At 37.5% G+C, this 17,338-nt stretch overlaps 2 protein-coding genes across 2 annotated transcripts; both read right to left on the bottom strand.

The window, feature by feature from the left end:
* Positions 1-3,208: 3,208 nt before the first annotated feature.
* Positions 3,209-11,545, bottom strand: LOC113068206 (rho GTPase-activating protein 11A-like). Its single transcript, XM_026240870.1, is given in 14 exon segments — positions 3,209-3,889; positions 3,891-3,959; positions 3,961-4,481; positions 5,312-5,444; positions 6,261-6,369; positions 7,124-7,244; positions 7,334-7,507; positions 7,874-7,948; positions 8,052-8,192; positions 8,640-8,803; positions 8,931-9,187; positions 9,271-9,367; positions 10,339-10,409; positions 11,087-11,545. Coding segments are annotated over 14 exon segments (2,694 nt in total). The 5' UTR covers positions 11,207-11,545; the 3' UTR covers positions 3,209-3,247.
* Positions 11,546-12,344: 799 nt separating this feature from the next.
* On the bottom strand, positions 12,345-16,783 carry LOC113068205 (actin, alpha skeletal muscle). The gene is made up of 9 exons (XM_026240868.1): positions 16,654-16,783; positions 15,187-15,334; positions 14,979-15,107; positions 14,793-14,903; positions 14,630-14,714; positions 13,591-13,752; positions 13,318-13,509; positions 13,064-13,245; positions 12,345-12,581 (listed from the first exon to the last, which is right to left on the bottom strand). Exons 2-9 carry the CDS (start codon positions 15,313-15,315, stop codon positions 12,438-12,440), a joined length of 1,134 nt encoding a protein of 377 aa, XP_026096653.1. The 5' UTR covers positions 15,316-15,334; positions 16,654-16,783; the 3' UTR covers positions 12,345-12,437.
* Between the last annotated feature and the right edge of the window lie 555 nt (positions 16,784-17,338).

Here is a 17,338-nt window from a genome sequence, read left to right as displayed (position 1 = left end):
CCTGTCAGCGTAGATGAGCTTCTAGAGGAGATCTGTGTGAGGAGAGGAGCTGCGATCCGTCCCATAGACACACACTTAAACACACACACACACACACTCTGAGAGTCTGCTGGTGAAATGAGCACCACACTCCCACGCTCTCAGACACAATGCTGGAGAATCAGAGCTGTCCAGCCCCTCACACACACACACACACACACACACACACACACACACAGAGAGAGAGAGGAGGGCTCTATCTGTTTGTCTGTACCAGAATCCTGCTGCTGGATATCTCATCAAGACCCTTCTGTCATGTGAACATTATGTCATTTATGGATGGAAACAAACCTTTATGATGTTTCATTCTGGTGATGGAGAGCTGCTGTGCATTTATTCAGCCTGAGATATGTACTGTGTGCAAATATAGAAGATTTTTCACATTATTCTTATGTATGTAAATGTTATATAGGCTATATATACATAGTCATTCAAAATTTGCAATCAGTAAGATTTGTAATGTTTATTTTTTCTTTTCTTTTTTTTTTAAAGAAATCTGCATTTATTTGATTTAAAAAATTATGTAAATTCAGTAATATTGTGAAAACTTATTTCCATTTAAAACAACGGTTTTCTAAATAGATTGCAATGGATTACCATTTAAAACAATGGTTTTTAATATGCTGATTTATTATAAGTGTTGGAAAGAGTTTGAACAATTTTTTTTTTTATTCAAGTTGGTTTCATGCATATCTAAAAAAAAATATTCATAACATTTTCTAGAAACAACCGATTTAATGAAATATCAAGTACTTTCCGAGTGTACATTTGACTACACAATTTATTATATATTTTTTTATAATAAAAAAAAAATCGAAATTCTGTTTAAAATTAAAAGCTTTAAATAATGATAATAAATAAGTTTTATTTAAACAGAACAAAACCTTTTCGTAAATTGTCACGTGACACGCGAAACCTAACGGAACAGATGACGTTTAATTAAAAAAGGCGCGAACGTTTCACATCAACGGCTGTTTTAGTTTTAAACAAAACCAAAAGAATATATCATATGAGTCATATGAGCTGTTTTTATGACACTATAATTGTACTTTATTGTCAAAGTGTCCAGAACGACGACACAGGGTGAGTAAACAATGACAGAATCTGTATTTCTGTGAGTAATTCTAATCCTTTAAGAGAAATGCTATTGATTTCTTTCACTATAGTGAACTTTCTTGCAACACATCTGCTCTTGTTTGATTGATTCGGACCCATTAATTCAGTTCATAATTGTTTATAGAGTTGGTGTGTTGCGTCAGTTTATTCTCCGCATGTGTTTCTCGTTTATTCTCTTTTTCTGGCTACAAAACAACTGACCAGCGTATTGTGGTTCATAAAACAACACAACAATGGTTTCTGCCAGATATGAGTGATCCAAGTAGAAGAATCTAACGAGCTCTTCGGTCCTGAGCTGTTTTGGGTTGTTTTTCCTCGAGGCCAAATTTCATACATTAATCCATTAATGAAAGCATTAGATTGTGATCCAATAAACACTAGTGGATCTGTCTAGAGGGAAACTGAGCCCAGAAATTAGGATTTCTCAATCATAGCCACTTGATTGTGTCACGGGTCAATTTGACTTGAAATACTGCTTTAAATATATATATATATTCATGAAATTTGGTGAATATTTCTCTTTAAGGGTCATGAATAAGCATGCAAAGTTTCGACACTTAGATGTGTTTTGGAAAGGCTGAACACAAATTAATGTCCCCCATTGGTTTCTGTGCCAAAAATCAACACAAAAGAACAGGGAAAACAGAAAACCTTTATTTTAGTTTGTCAGACACATAAAATACATGAGAACTTTTCCAAGGAAAATTAAGTTTATTTAGTTGAGTTTCACTGTCAAAAAATTTAATAAAAAAATGTTTTTTTTGGTTGTTTTGTTTTTGGATTTGTTACAACACTGAAAATAAGTGAGAAACCTTTTGCAAGGTTTGAGAAGTAGCTATAACAAAAAGGCAGGGGAAGTACAAACAGTAATAAATACTACTTACACAAAGTATAAATAATATTAGATAATATTTATACTAGTCACTGATATTTAAAGTAGCCTAGTTATGACAAAAAAAAAAAAAAAAATATGTGTAAGGGAAGCTAATTTTGAACTAAAATATGTGGGTCAGATTAACCCCTAAACACAATGAAAATAAACCCATTTCTAATTTCTCAAATATTTATGTATTTATTTAGTCTAAACTAAAAGTTTTCTGTTTTAATATGCTTTTTTTCCCCCTAGAAACCAATGTGGATTAAATGTTGTACCCAGTTTTGAACACAACAGGTTAATCTTAACTAGTTTTGTAGATCAGTAAATCTGGATTTCTACAGATGGTCACATGACAGAACGGTATATTATCAATATTGATCATATGTGTTTATGTTGATGGAATAGTTTACATTGAGATTTAACCCTTGACCCATTGCATTGGTTTCCAGGAGTTAATATCATTGGACTGAAGTCAAGCTTACGTTTAGCCCCAGCTATCTTTTTGGCTGTGCATTTTTTGGCAGTGAACTATTTAAAACTGTTTGATGTAAGACCAGTGAACTTTAATACTGAATCTTGTCCCTGCTGAGCAAAGTGCGCCACCAGGTGGTGAAGAAAGGAACTTCAAACATCAGTTAAACAGAGTTTAGTTAACTTCATGTAGAAAAGCAGAACATCATGTTCATAAATGAGTGAAAAATAACACCAGCATTGAGGATAATCACATGAGCGCATAATACTGCCGACATTTCCTTGAGGTACACCAGGAATGTCATCTTTAAGGGCTTTTGGTGTTTGCATAAAACATAAATAACAGTAAATAAGACACTTCCAGAACCAACCTTTCCGATCTAACTTACAAACATCCATTTTCACATCTCGCTTCATTCACTCTCATGTACTCGTCTTTTCACTTACAGCAAAACAACTAGAAACTCATGCAACCGATGAGCATATTTCAAAATTATTGATTTCAGATTGTGATCTCAAATCACAGGATGGGTTTTGCTTCGTGCACACTCGAGTTTGACGTTCAAACCAAAAGCGACCCTGAAATCCAAAACTACATGCTGAAGCAAATTCAGCAACTTCCTTATAAAGTAAAATCTCACTCCTGTAAAACGAGCAAAGTTCACCTTAGCGAACTTAATTAAGACCCTGAATGCCAGAGTTCAGAAAACATCTTCGGATGAAAGAGTTTAAAGTCATGGCGACTCATATATCAATGGGTTTCATCACTGGCAGCAGTCTTCCCTGAGTTAGAGGGTTTTTAGGTGAACCTCTGTAGTGACTCGTATCGCTTTTAGACACTTGTAGCAGGATTGATTTGGGATGTTCATTTGCAGCGTTCTTATTGGCTGAGAGGGTGTCACACTTGGTCTTTGGAGCCTTATTGGTGACGTCTTCCAGTGCTTTGATCGCTGGTTTCTCCGGAGGAACTGGAGGTTTGGGTTTCGAGGATGTTTGCAAACCACTTTCTAAACTCACGGTCTTCCTCTGACTGGCGGAGCACCAACCCATCCTTGTGTCCTTCCGGCCTCCGATCAGAGAGTTGATCCTCCTGACCGACTGCCGGACCGGCGTGCGCTGGAACTTCAGAGGAGATCGGATTGATTTGGTTTGGGGTGAATTCAGCGTCATCATGTTGAAGCGTTTAATCTGGTCGGCGACTCTCATTCGGCGAGCTTCATTGGCTCCGGTAGGGTTCTGTGGCATCTCTTGATCTTCATCGGTCTTATCTGTTAATAAAGACTCTTTGAGTTCGCTCAGCAGAGACGTATTGGCATTCGTTTGGGATCTTGTTGCATACGGAGTGGATTGAACTCTGTTGGACGTCTCCAGTCTGAAAGCCACGGGGACTCTGGATGTCTAAAGCGTCGACCAGTTGGCTGCAGTCTCCAGACGTCTCTTTTAGAAAACCCCTGCTTTTTATTTTCAAGACAAAGGGATCCGTTAGAGCTGGTGTCTACAAACCATTTCGGTCCGCTGTCGAACAGAGTGCTGTCTATATGTAGAGGTGTGTTAACGGTCTCTAACCATCTGTTATCATCTGAATCAGACACTGATTTGGTTTCGGCCGCCTCAGAGTTTGCACAAGTGCTGTCTTGCGGTTCCTCGTGGTTCTGCTGTGTGACGATGCTGTGGAGGTCACTGTGAGATCCACCGAAAGCTTGTTTGATCTTCAGTAGCGTGGGTCCGGTGTGAGAGCGCTCTTCACTGGACGAGTCCAAGACGCTGTCGTCGCAGCAGAGGCTCTTGGGAAGAACAGGTTTGCTCAGGATGACGGTTGGCTCGGAGCGGGAGCTGCTCTTCACACAGAGGCTCATGGGAGTCTCACAGAAGGAATCCCTCGGGAAGCTCAGGTCTCTGCTCCATGAGCTGCTGTGGTCTGTAGAAACACACTGCGGCGTCAGAAGGTTATCCTCGGAGACACTGATGAACCTGGAGCCTGTGAAGCAAGCGTAGACAGTAGCAATCATCTGAGAGAAAACCAAATGTGCATGTATGTGTTTTGAAAAGTCTCTTCTGCATTCAGTTGATCAAAAACACACACACACAAAAAAAAGTGAAATATTTCCTGTGAATATCTATTAATTCCAGTCTTCAGTGTCCCATGATCTTCAGAAATCAGAATAATATGATGATTTACCGCTCGAGAAACATTTCTATTAATCTGTGAATCCTGAAAATATAATGCATCAGTTTCAGCAGCACAACACTGATAATAATCACAAATGTTTATTGAATCATTATCATGATTTCTGAAGATCATGTGACACTGAAGACTGGAGGAATGATGCTGAAAATACAGCGGAGCATCACAGAAATAAATTACACTTTAAATTGTAATAATATTCCACAATATTGCCGTTTTGAACTGCATTTTTGATTAAATAAGAGCATATTTGTTAAGCAGAGTTACTTCTTTTTTTAAAAACATGCTTTTGACAGTCTAGAAGAAATAAATCAACAGCTTTAAGGTCGACCATTTACTATATCTCCAATACTGATGAATTCCCAAATAAAACAAGATATTCAATTAGTTACTTTTGATTTCATGTTGACTTTAAAAATCAAGAATATGTATTCAGCATAAGCTAATGACCACACAATATCATTGGCTTTAGTGGACAATTCAAGAAGTGGTCGCTGTATAAATGCATAACCGTATTTAACCAGGAATATTCCTCTGTTTCCAAAGCTTAAAACTATCCAAGCGTGTAGGAACGTTTGAGGAATGTCTTAACATCCCAAAAGCGTGTCAATAACAACACTGACCTTTCGAGGGGCTCTTGTTCAAAACAGCCGGACTGAGCTCCTTGGTGAAGTGAAACCCAGAACTCTGTGTCGCTAGGCGAAAACCTATGACCTCTGACCTCTTCGGCCCCGGTTGTGAGTGTGTAATGACGTTCTGTTGAAATAGAGGCAGCTGCTTTTTATCTTACAGTGATTCGTGAGTGTTTGAGTCACGTCAGTGTTGAATTAAAAGAGAAAGAAACACCGATAATAAAAGCGTTTCTGGTCAATCGTCTTTTTTATTTGAGCACATACACATGCATAAAATAATGACCACGTCAGAAATGGCACGGAACGACCCCAAACCACAAAGATACATTTTAATTAGGAACATAAAAACGGTTATAATAATAATATTAATATCTGTTGGCACTAAAAACAGTTTATTATTACTATACAAATATCTCAGGGGTTATATATATTTCCTTTTGTAAAGTCAACAACATTGGACAGCTCACAATGATTAGAACAAACACATCACATTACATCAATTATCTTAGTGTCATCAAATTAACAAGTGTAGAATAGTACTTTTCTTGCAGCAGCATTAAAGTGGTTTATCTCCATATTAAACATCTTAGTCGCAGCTGTTGAGGTTAGCAGCTTTCTTTTTTTCATGCAGGAGTTAAACTCTCAAACCAAGGCAGTTAAATATTGTAATGATATTTCTATGTTCTGCCTCATTAATAGCAGCATGTACCTACATTATACTGCCACTAGATGGAGCAAGATACTCATAACGAACATCAAAACAAGTCCTTAATTCTGTTAACAGCTTCTCAAAGTGCTATATTATTCACCCATGAATATTATATAAGTTAGATGACACCATCATGATTATTATAAACATGCGAATCACAGTTGCGTAGGAGAGCGAGCGGCTGATTGTTCAGTCTCTGCTGGAGGTGGACAGAGATGATGATGGACTTACAGACTCTCGGCTGGATTTGCCCAAACTGAAGCGCAGACGCAGAGATTTCCTCACAGGCTCTTTCTTAGCGACTCTGGGCGAGAAACAGCCGGCCTTCCCCGATTCAACTCTGAAATCCAGAGGAGAAACGATTTGAAAAACAAACACAGTGTTTCTGAAGGGTTTCTGCAGATTTGAAGGGAGCACAGTATGTCAATATGGTCTCTAAACATTAAGATCTTATATAAGAAACACTTTAAAGTTTGAAAATGTAACTATTACTTTGATTCACTTTCCCAAAATCTAGCTTAACTATAATAAAAAAAATAAAAAAATAAAAAGTGACGTTCTTCCTCAATTTTTTGGGACGATTACTTAAGCAAAATGACAAGACTTCATTATTTTTTTTTTTGCGAAATCGATCAAAAATGAAGGGAGTTTATAATTAAAACGACCAAAAATCTTCCAACGGGGTCAGAAAAAAAAATCTACTTTTCAATTTCTCAAAAAAGACTTCATATCATTAAATGTGTCTCGAGTTACTGAGGAAGATATTTATTTTTTGAAGCATGCAACATTTAATAGCCATGACTTAATGAACTGAAGACATTCAGCTCCAAATTAATACTTTAAGGCCTTAATTTATGAATTATAGACACACAGAAACCACATGCGTCACTGCAGCTAACAGATGCAGCAGATTCCTTTCGCAATTGGTTCAAGTTAGTCGTGTGATTTCCTCACGTTGCTGCTTGGTTTGCAGCGACTTCTGTGTAAGCTCTGCTTCATATGTCAGAAAACGTACGTTTTTCTCCGCGCCTTAAAGGTTAGCTGACTAACACTAGGAAAGCAGAAGTGAATATGATGGTGTGTGTGTGTGGTACCTGCGGACTCTGAGTCGTCTGCTCGTCCTCTTGGCCGAGCTGCTGGACGCCCGAGTGTTTCTGCCCACAGACGACAGTAAACCGCTGTGAGACGAGTCCAGAGCTCCTGCTGCGCTGTGTGCTGAGAGATCAGAGACATGATGATGATCACACACACACACACACACACAGACACACACACAGAGTCCTGGAGCTGCAGCAGGACCTCACCTGATCCAGGTGTAGACGCTCCTCCAAACAGAGCGTTCGGGAACAGCTCCAGGCCCAGGTTCTTCTTGATGGACCTGCGTTTCTTGCTCGAGAACCCGTAAGTGTGTGTCGACTCGACAGGAAGCTTACGCTTGGAGTTCGGAGTCATGATGACAGGAGTGGCTTTGGAGAAAACTGAGAAGAAGAACCAGAGTTATTACTGGTGAGCAGAAGAGACTTCTCAAAACATTCAGAAATGGTCATTATTCCACTGTTATCTGCTAATATAAATGTTCTTCCTACAGATACGACACAAAAGGAAACAAAGCTGATTAAACAGAAAAGCCATTTCAAAGCAAGAGTTGGAGAACGACAAACAAAGCTTCGTGTGACTGAGAACGTGCAGAAATCATTTAAACAGAAAGAGAGGAAACTGAAACCTTAAATCATTACCCATGCACATGATGCATGAAAGCGTGTGCAGACGAAGCCAGCGCAAACTCAATAATTAAACACTTTAAAGACGGCCCGTGTTTATTACATGCAGTGACATCCACCCACCTGCTCCATCAGACTGAGGGGTATGTGTTGGGGTTCTACTAGTTTTAAACCTATTCAGAGCTCCATTAACCATGTCTGGAATACAAAACAAGCCCATTCAACTAATCATATGCATTATTAACCGCATCCAGCTTCCTTCGAACCAGTCGTTTGGACAAGGACATGTGATGGTTCTTACCTCCTAAACTGCGTCTGTTGCTCTTCTTCAGGTCTGAGTGAGCGTTACTGTCTTCTAGAGACACAGACGATGGAGAAAACACTCCAGCATCACAACCCAACATGACTGGAACCTTCTCCATCAGGAACCGAGGAACCACACCTTTAGACGACAACAGATCGGTGAGATTCCTCCCACTGCGATTCACTGTGTTAGCTGCTTGAAATACACATCTACACATGCATACGTCTCTTAACGAAGCTTCAATTGCATTTCATACATGCATCTTAAAAATAAAAAAAACCTGCTGATTTAAAAAAAAAAAAAAAGTTTGATTTGATGAGGAAAATAATGATAAAAAATGACGGCTTTTATGTAATTATGTAGCCAAATATCAAAAGCAGTCAAATGTCAGTGGTTACAGTTTAAGTGTCAAAAAAAGTTACATTTTAAAAATAAAACATGCTTTAAAATAACAAGTTAAAATGAAACGCTTTGATTGATTTGAATGTGACCATTAATCGACCCCAGAAAACCATGAAATGGGTTGTTAAAGTACTGAAATATGAATGAGCTTTAATGTTTAATAATGTAGTTACACACACACACCGAGGTGTTGAGCGTTGTCTATGAGCCGCTGCACGGCCGCTGCCTGATGCTTGAGTCTCTTCTCTGTGCTGCTGCTCATCTTGTCCCCGCCGTCTCCACAGTGAAAGAGATTAGGAGCGAAGATGACCGACAGATTACTGCTGTCCATCTTATTCTCAGCACATCTGAAACAACAGAGCGATACACACACACTTTACATGTGTTCGGACACGGGAAGAGCCTCAGAGCAGCTGATAATGATCATAACTAGAGATTGGAGAGGAACGGAGGCACTGCTGCATGTGGTCGTACCGCTGGGAGACGCTCTTCAGGAAACTGAAGAAGTACCGCAGTGTGTTTAGATTCCTGTCGGGCAGCACGCAGGACAGCAGGACCGTGGCCGAGGTCCTCTCCTCATCCGTGGGCAGCTCCTGGGCCTTCAGGAAAGCACTGTGGAGGTCAGGGGTCAGAACCGGTTCGGGAAGCTCTCGGAAAAACTGCTTCAGAAGTCCAGCGACGTCCAGCGGGAGAGCAGTGGACAGACAGTCCTCGCCCTGCTCCAGTCGGGCCTACAGGGTCAAACAATACAGTCGCTGTTCACTAACGCGACCGGTCTGAGTCTCTCGGGTGAACCGAAGCGGAGAACACTCACCCTGAGGCTCTTGACCCGCAGCACAGAACCAGACTTCCTGAAGAGCCCCTCGGTGTCCAGATGCTCCAGGAGACTCGTACAAACATCTGCTATAAAACTGAGAAGGAGACGCATTAACACTACATACACGTGCAGGGCAAATAATAATAACAATAAAATATAAAACAATTAAATACAGGTCAATATTTGGCAAATATATCAATTCAAAAAATCTATGAAAAATCATAAATATAAAATAAAAATAAAGGGCAATCAGTAGAAAAATACATAAAATGTAAAAATAATTAAAAATTATAATATAAAAAAACAAAACCAGGACATAATTAACCAATAACATATATATAAAAAATGTCAAATTCATAAAATAGTATTAAAAATATAAAACAAAATTAGTAAAATATAAGGAAATATAGGGCAAATAAATACAATTATATATATTTGCTCTATAATGAAGAAGTATTTTTTTTTTTAAATTAGGGACATAGATAAAATACTGTTATATAAAAAATAAAGGGCAATATAAAATAGTAAAATGAAATACTGGGAAATAATATATATATATATATATATATATATATATATATATATATATATATATATATAGCAAAAAATAAATAAAATTTAAAATAATGTAAATAATAAAATTTAAGGTAAATGTGTCTATATAGCATCAGGCAAAATATTTATATTAATTTGTTATTAATTAATTAATCCGTGCTCCTGTGGCTCAGTGGTAGAGCATTGTGTTAGCAGCACAAGAGGTTTTAGGTTCAATTCCCAGAGAACACACCTACTGGTAAAAAGCATAAAATGCTTAAACTAAATGCATAAAAATTTAAATTAATTAACTCCGGTAGATGTTTTTCCATTTACATTAAGCCGATTTCATGTTTTTTTATTACATGCTTAACCACATTCCAGGGATAGTTTTACTTAATCACTTCGAGGATCAATCACACAGCAGCAGTGTTTCTGACACTGAACCCATTCACACACACCAGAGGAACAGCTTTAGGGTGCTGCTCTGGTTATTAAACATATATAAAAACTCATGTGACTCGGTCTCACCAGGGTACATCTCCGTAGTCTAACACATGACAGTGTGGCAGAGCTTCAAGAGCAACCCCAAACACCTTCACCTGGAGAAACAAGAGAGATCTGTTCAGCTACTGAAGGACCAGCCAGAACAGGAACAAGAGACGCTCTGTGTGCTCGAAAATCAACAGCATTCCCTTCAGAAGCTAAAGAAGAAACGGCTCAAGGGCACGAATTACTCTCAGAAGACCAGAATCAAACTGACTGTACTCTAATTAAATCACTTCTCCTTCTGTGACTTTACCGCCAATAAACAACCATATAAACCTGTTATAAAATAAGGGTTTGGTTTCTGTGATGTGTTAATCCAGCAATATATTAATGAACCGTTCTGTGATAATTTATATTTATGTATGAAACACATTTTAGAATTGTGTTTACTCATCTTTGTACTACAATAAACCACAAACACACAAAGTTTGGCGCATTATGACAGATTCTGCACAGATAAACAGGACAAACAATATCATCTAATGAATACTGAGCATTAATAATAAAACACAGGTCTGGTTGCAGGCGGTCTCAATAATTAGAGATCTATCTAGACAGCATTCTGAGGTTTGTATATTTCTGTTTATTACTAAATCTGACATATTTAGTGTTTTGCGAATTGGTGACGTCACGTAACAAGCTCGCTACCTTTTAAGACACCGCCGTGGATTGACAAAACAAGGAGTTTTCCATTATAAAATCAATATTTAATGATTTTTTATGAACTTACCGTGTTCGACGATGTCTGTTTGTTTCTGTTTTTATTCCAGTTTTTGATTTTTATTCCATAAACCGATCGGAGATGCTGAACAACGGCCAGACGAACCACATTTCGCTCCAAAACCTTCATTACTACGGATAAAAACAGCTAAATGTGAGCTTGAAGGTGCGTTCGGGTTAAAAACAAGCGGAATAACGCTTTGGGTGTTAAACACAAACTCTGACGGCTAACGTTAGCTTTAGCTTGTTTTCCCTCAGAGTTCCGCTTGACGCTTTTCAATAAAAACAACCGTTCAAAGTCACCAAACTCCTCTCATATTTAACTTCCCGACTCTGCTGCGCCTAAACCTCATCTTATATAATAAAACAACGCGGCTTTTAAAGTCTTAAAATCGTTGTATAAACACTGTGTTTGTTTCTGTCTGTCCGCTTCACAACGGCAGCTCGAAAAAAGACGTTCAAATTTCGCCCTGCCCTACGTCACTCAAGCGCTCTCTGCTCGCTGATAGGTTCCTGGTCAGTCACGTGAGGGCTGGACACGCCCCATTGAGCGCGACACAAGTCCTGCGGGCTACAAACGTTGCAACATATTTTGCTACATTTAAACTTTTCTTGCAACTCTTGCATGTTTTATTCCTCAAAAATCTGAGTTTATATTTTGTAATTTCCATCACAGAATAAAAAATAAAAGGTAATTCTGACTTAATTTATGACACAATTCGGACTCATATCTTGTATTTTTCTAGTATTTATATTATATTATTTATTATCTCATTTATTTATTTCAGAACTGCCAAACAAATTATGAATAAAAAATAAAAGAGGTAATTCTGATTTAATTTATGACACAATTCGGAATTGTATATCTAGTATTTTTTATTTATTATTTATAATCTCATTTATTTATTTTAGAATTGCCAAAAAAATGTAAATAGAAAATATATATATATATATTTTTTTTTTGTAGCAGAAATAGGTTTCCATAGCTAATGTCACACAATGCATTATATATATTTTTAGTTTAGAAATCAATCTGTGGTAGTATCATGGTATTCTTTGAAGAACCCTTGAGTACCTTGTAAATGCAGTGGTGTATATATTTATTCAGTACTTTTTTTATGCTTTTACCAACTCTCTACCATAGCATTGCCACTGTTTTGTATCCTTCTGTATTTATTTTATATTTAATTTTTTTTGCATTATTTATTCTAGCATTTTGGCTTGATGCAGGCATGCAAAAAGCATGCTAATGATCACTCCACACACTGTTCTCTGTTAATCTGTTTTTATTACAACATTACATGTATATACAGTAAAAGAGACGGTACAAATGTACGGCTGAGACTGAGGTCGTGGTTGGTTTAGAAGCACTTCCTGTGGACGATGGAAGGACCGGCCTCGTCGTACTCCTGCTTGGTGATCCACATCTGCTGGAAGGTGGACAGGGAAGCCAGGATGGAGCCACCGATCCAGACGGAGTACTTACGCTCGGGAGGAGCAATGATCTACAGAGAGACCGGAGAAACACTGAGTGTCTGAAACTCATAATCTGAAACACTTTCACTACACTTCAAAAGAGATTCGTGACACTTTATAATAATAATAAGGTTTCACTAGTTAACATGAACTAAGAATAAAAATACTTCTAAAGTGTTTATTAATCTTAGTTTCAACATTTACTAATAGACTGATTTTTTAAAAAGATGTTTGATTAGTTAATGCATAAACTAACATAATTATTGTAGAGTGTAACTAAGAAATGTAACGTTGATAAATAGTTTGTAAAACATATTTAATACTTATTTATCTATACAAAAGTGCAATTAATAATGTATATAGGCAAGTACATTAAATTAAAATCGATTAGAAGTAAAAAAAAAAAAGGCATGCATTGCATTTCAAAGTGTGGGTTTGATCAGTTCATGCATTTATGGGAATCGAACCCATGACCTCCCACAGTCTCTAATGTATTGTTGCAGCTTCTCACCTTGATCTTCATGGTGCTGGGGGCCAGAGCAGTGATCTCCTTCTGCATGCGGTCAGCAATACCGGGGTACATGGTGGTGCCACCGGACAACACGTTGTTGGCGTACAGATCCTTACGGATGTCGATGTCGCACTTCATGATGCTGTTGTAGGCGGTCTCGTGGATCCCAGCGGACTCCATACCTGAGAGCACAGCGTTCAGTCATCAGCACTGAGCAGGACCTGTCAATCAAACCGCGATCTCGCGAGACTCACCGATGAAGGAAGGCTGGAAGAGGGTCTCGGGGCAGCGGAAGCGCTCGTTACCGATGGTGATGACCTGACCGTCGGGCAGCTCGTAGCTCTTCTCCAGGGAGGAGGAGGAGGCGGCGGTGGCCATCTCGTTCTCGAAGTCCAGAGCCACATAGCAGAGCTTCTCCTTGATGTCGCGCACGATCTCACGCTCAGCTGCGGAGAGGCGAGATTAACCCGTTATTAGCTCGTGCTGCTGGCGCACGTGTTCTCGCGCGCGGACTGCAGCGCACTCACCGGTGGTGACGAAGGAGTAGCCTCTCTCTGTCAGGATCTTCATCAGGTAGTCGGTCAGATCGCGACCGGCCAGATCCAGACGCATGATGGCGTGGGGCAGAGCGTAACCCTCGTATACGGGGACATTGTGGGTCACACCGTCACCGGCGTCCAGCACGATACCTGCGGAGCACACCGGGAACCGACCTCATACACTGATCTCACACAGCATTACAGTTATACACGCGCGAGACTGTATCATAAACAATACCGCGCTAGTGATAAATATGAAATGAATGATTTGGAAACATCACTAAAATATCATACTGGGAATCTGGGTTATTATTGCTAACTAAAAGTAAAACCATAACAAAAATAGTTGATATAAAATATGTAAACTTATTTAATCTAGTTGCCAAGTCAACATTTAGCATTTTAATTTTGAAGTTAAAAAAAAAAAAATCTGAAAAAATGAAATAAATAATAATAATAATAATAACAACAAAAATAAACAAAAAATAATAAAACGAATATTAAAAAATTACTAAAGCTTTAAGTACAACTGAAATAAACACACACACATATATATATATATATATATATATATAAACTAATAAAAAGAACCAAACACTAAAACATTCGCTAAAATAATGGTTAAAAAACAAAAACAAATTCAAAATAGCCTATATATATATATATATATATATATATATATATATATATATATATATATAAATAAAAAACTATTAAAAATGTCAAAACATAATAATAATAACGGTAAAAATTAAATAACAAATTCAAAATATTACTAAAACTATGAAAGTATCTGTTAATCCTTAAATAATTAAAAAATAAATAATAATCCGGATATGATGCCCCTGCAGGACAACAGAGGGAATTACATATAGCAGAAACTACTCCAATGCAAACTTCATTTTAAAATTTTAAGAGTGAAATAAGAGATTCTACCAGATATTTTAACAGCTAATTGTCACGATCTAAAACATGCATGTATATGTTAACTCTTAGTACTGATTAGTGTCTTTATTAAAGGCCTCACCAGTGGTACGTCCAGAGGCGTACAGGGACAGCACAGCCTGGATGGCCACATACATGGCAGGGACGTTGAAGGTCTCAAACATGATCTGCAAGAGCAAAGCAGACAAGCGTCATGAAGCAGTCTGACTCTGTCTCTGAGAAACCCTCCGAATCTTCCTCTGTACCTGAGTCATCTTCTCTCTGTTGGCTTTGGGGTTGAGAGGGGCCTCGGTGAGCAGGGTTGGGTGCTCCTCGGGGGCCACACGCAGCTCATTGTAGAAGGTGTGGTGCCAGATCTGAACACACACACATCACTGTGTCAGTCACAACGCCACATGCATGCATTCAACCAGAAGAGACTAGACGCGCACCTTCTCCATGTCGTCCCAGTTAGTGATGATGCCGTGCTCGATGGGGTACTTCAGGGTCAAGATACCTCTCTTGCTCTGAGCCTCATCACCTACATAGCTGTCCTTCTGACCCATACCCACCATCACACCCTGAGGAGAGAGAAGCGAGGTTAGAAAGCATGCAGCGGAGCGGTTCCTCTCTCGTGGTGTTCGGCAGATGTGTTCGCACCTGGTGACGGGGTCTGCCGACGATGGAGGGGAAGACAGCACGGGGAGCGTCATCTCCGGCAAATCCAGCCTTGACCAAGCCAGAGCCGTTGTCGCACACGAGGGCGGTGACCTCTTCGTCGTCGCACATGGTTGGTTTTCTGGTTGGTCTGTGAAGGAAACGGAGTTTACATCCTGAGGACGAGTGCATTAACCACACAGACGTCGAATCCAAAAAGTAAGACAGACGCTAATTGGACAAAGATCTTACTTTAGCTATTTGAGATAAAGTATGCATGTGTGTTTTAAAGTACCAAAATGACTAAAGCTGAAATGGAAATTAATAAAAACTATATAGTAGTTTAAAAAAAGCAATTGATAAACACACAGCAAAATGTAACATTTGAACTAAAATGAAAATGGAAAACAAAAAACTGAATTCGGAAATATAAAGAAACTAATAAAAATGACAAAAGCATCAAAAGTACTAAAACTTTAAATGCATTTAAAATTAAAATTGAAGACAGAAATACAAACAAATTAAAGATAACTAATAAAACTAGTAAAAATGACAAAAACGTGTTTATATACATTTTATATATATAAAATGTATATAAACATTTTATATATATAAAATGTATATAAACACGTAAATAAACATATATTTTATATATATATATATATATATATATATATATATATATATATATATATATATATATATATATATATATATATATATATGGAAAAAACTCAGCAAGATTATTAAAACTTTATCAAAAATGAAAACATAAAAAAGGATTCAAAAAATGTAAAAAAAAAGAAAAAAGAAAATAGTAAAACTAACTGACACTAAACCGAAAGCATAAAAAATGAATAAAAAAATATATAAAAAAAAAAGAAAAAAAAAACTTTAATGGACACTAAACTGAAAGCATAAAACATAAAAAAGGAATAAAAAAAATATTACAAAAATTACTAAAACTTGATCCAGTTCCGCATTTACATTTATACACTTATCCAAACACTTTTACGCTTTAGTAACCTAATGATGTTTCTAATAAGTACGAATCATTCTTGTTAGAAACTCACCTAAATCACATATCTACGTGGTATGAATTGCATGCAGCGCAGGTTTTTACAGTAGAATAGTTCAGTAATAATAGCCTACAGCGATCAGCGGCTCTGTCCATGAAGGGTCAGTGAAATCATATCTCCTCCAAATGCCAAAGAAAGGCTAGGGTTTAACTGAAGGACAGACGCCTATTTAGGGCTCGACGAGTCTCTGCTCGCAGCTGTCACGCTTCATTCAAACTAAGCTGATGCTTCACCAAAAAACGCCTTTAAATCTATTCTGAGATTACATCTGAGTTGTTAAAACGTTCTCCAGAAGCAAGATCTAAGTCCCGCGTCTCTCACAAACTCATCAAACTAAAGAGCTAAAGAGATTTCAGATGCAGAAGGTTCTCCGGACGATCGAAGGACTCACCAAGTTGTAATCACAAGACTGATGCTTCCACTGGGACAGAGACACAAGGTGAGGAGCCCCTTTAAATAAGAGCGGCTCTCGGGGCCCGGGGCGGAGCCTGGGGTTCACACAAGCCCAAATAAGAGCACGCAAGAAAAATAAAAACCAGAAAATAACCCTCTCCACCCATGAACCTGATCCCACCAGAGTTAAGAGAGGCTTCCTGAGTTAAACACCAGATCAAATCTGACTAATCTGAAGATGTGTTTGCCATTGAATAGTGTTTATACTTTCACATATTTCAAATATATTATTTTCATGACAAATTGTAATCTGTGTGTGTGTGTATAAATAGTTTCACCTAGGTTCATGTTCTTTTATCTTTCTATGTATTTTGTTTATATAATAAAGTATTTTAATCATGCTAAAATAAACCTTTTATATATAATGTTCATCTGCTTTTATTCAATATTTGTATTTTTATGTAATTTAAAATATTATTTTTTATAAATTATATTGTAAAATCATTTTTGTTATACTAAAAACATACTCATATATATATATATCTAGTGTGCATGTGCAGTGTTTTTTATGTATGTAATTAAAAATGTGCTTTTTATACATATAATATATTTTAAAGATTTTTATTATACTAAAATATACTTGTTTATAGTTGTTTTTATAAAGTATATTTTTTATTTAAAAA

Source organism: Carassius auratus, linkage group LG42F (genome assembly GCF_003368295.1).
Source record: "Carassius auratus strain Wakin linkage group LG42F, ASM336829v1, whole genome shotgun sequence".
NCBI classification, from domain to species: Eukaryota; Metazoa; Chordata; class Actinopteri; order Cypriniformes; family Cyprinidae; genus Carassius; species Carassius auratus.
Note: the sequence above shows the minus strand (reverse complement) of the source record. Positions and strands in the feature narration are given on the sequence as shown.

Bases quoted from the DNA above. Each gene is read 5' to 3' on its own strand.
- LOC113068205 (XM_026240868.1), bottom strand. From the start codon at position 15,315: ATGTGCGACGACGAAGAGGTCACCGCCCTCGTGTGCGACAACGGCTCT. The intron at 15,108-15,186 runs GTGCGAACACAT...CTCTCTCCTCAG, and splicing joins TCGGCAGACCCCGTCACCAG to GGTGTGATGGTGGGTATGGG. The intron at 12,582-13,063 runs GTGAGAAGCTGC...GTCTCTCTGTAG, and splicing joins CCAGCACCATGAAGATCAAG to ATCATTGCTCCTCCCGAGCG.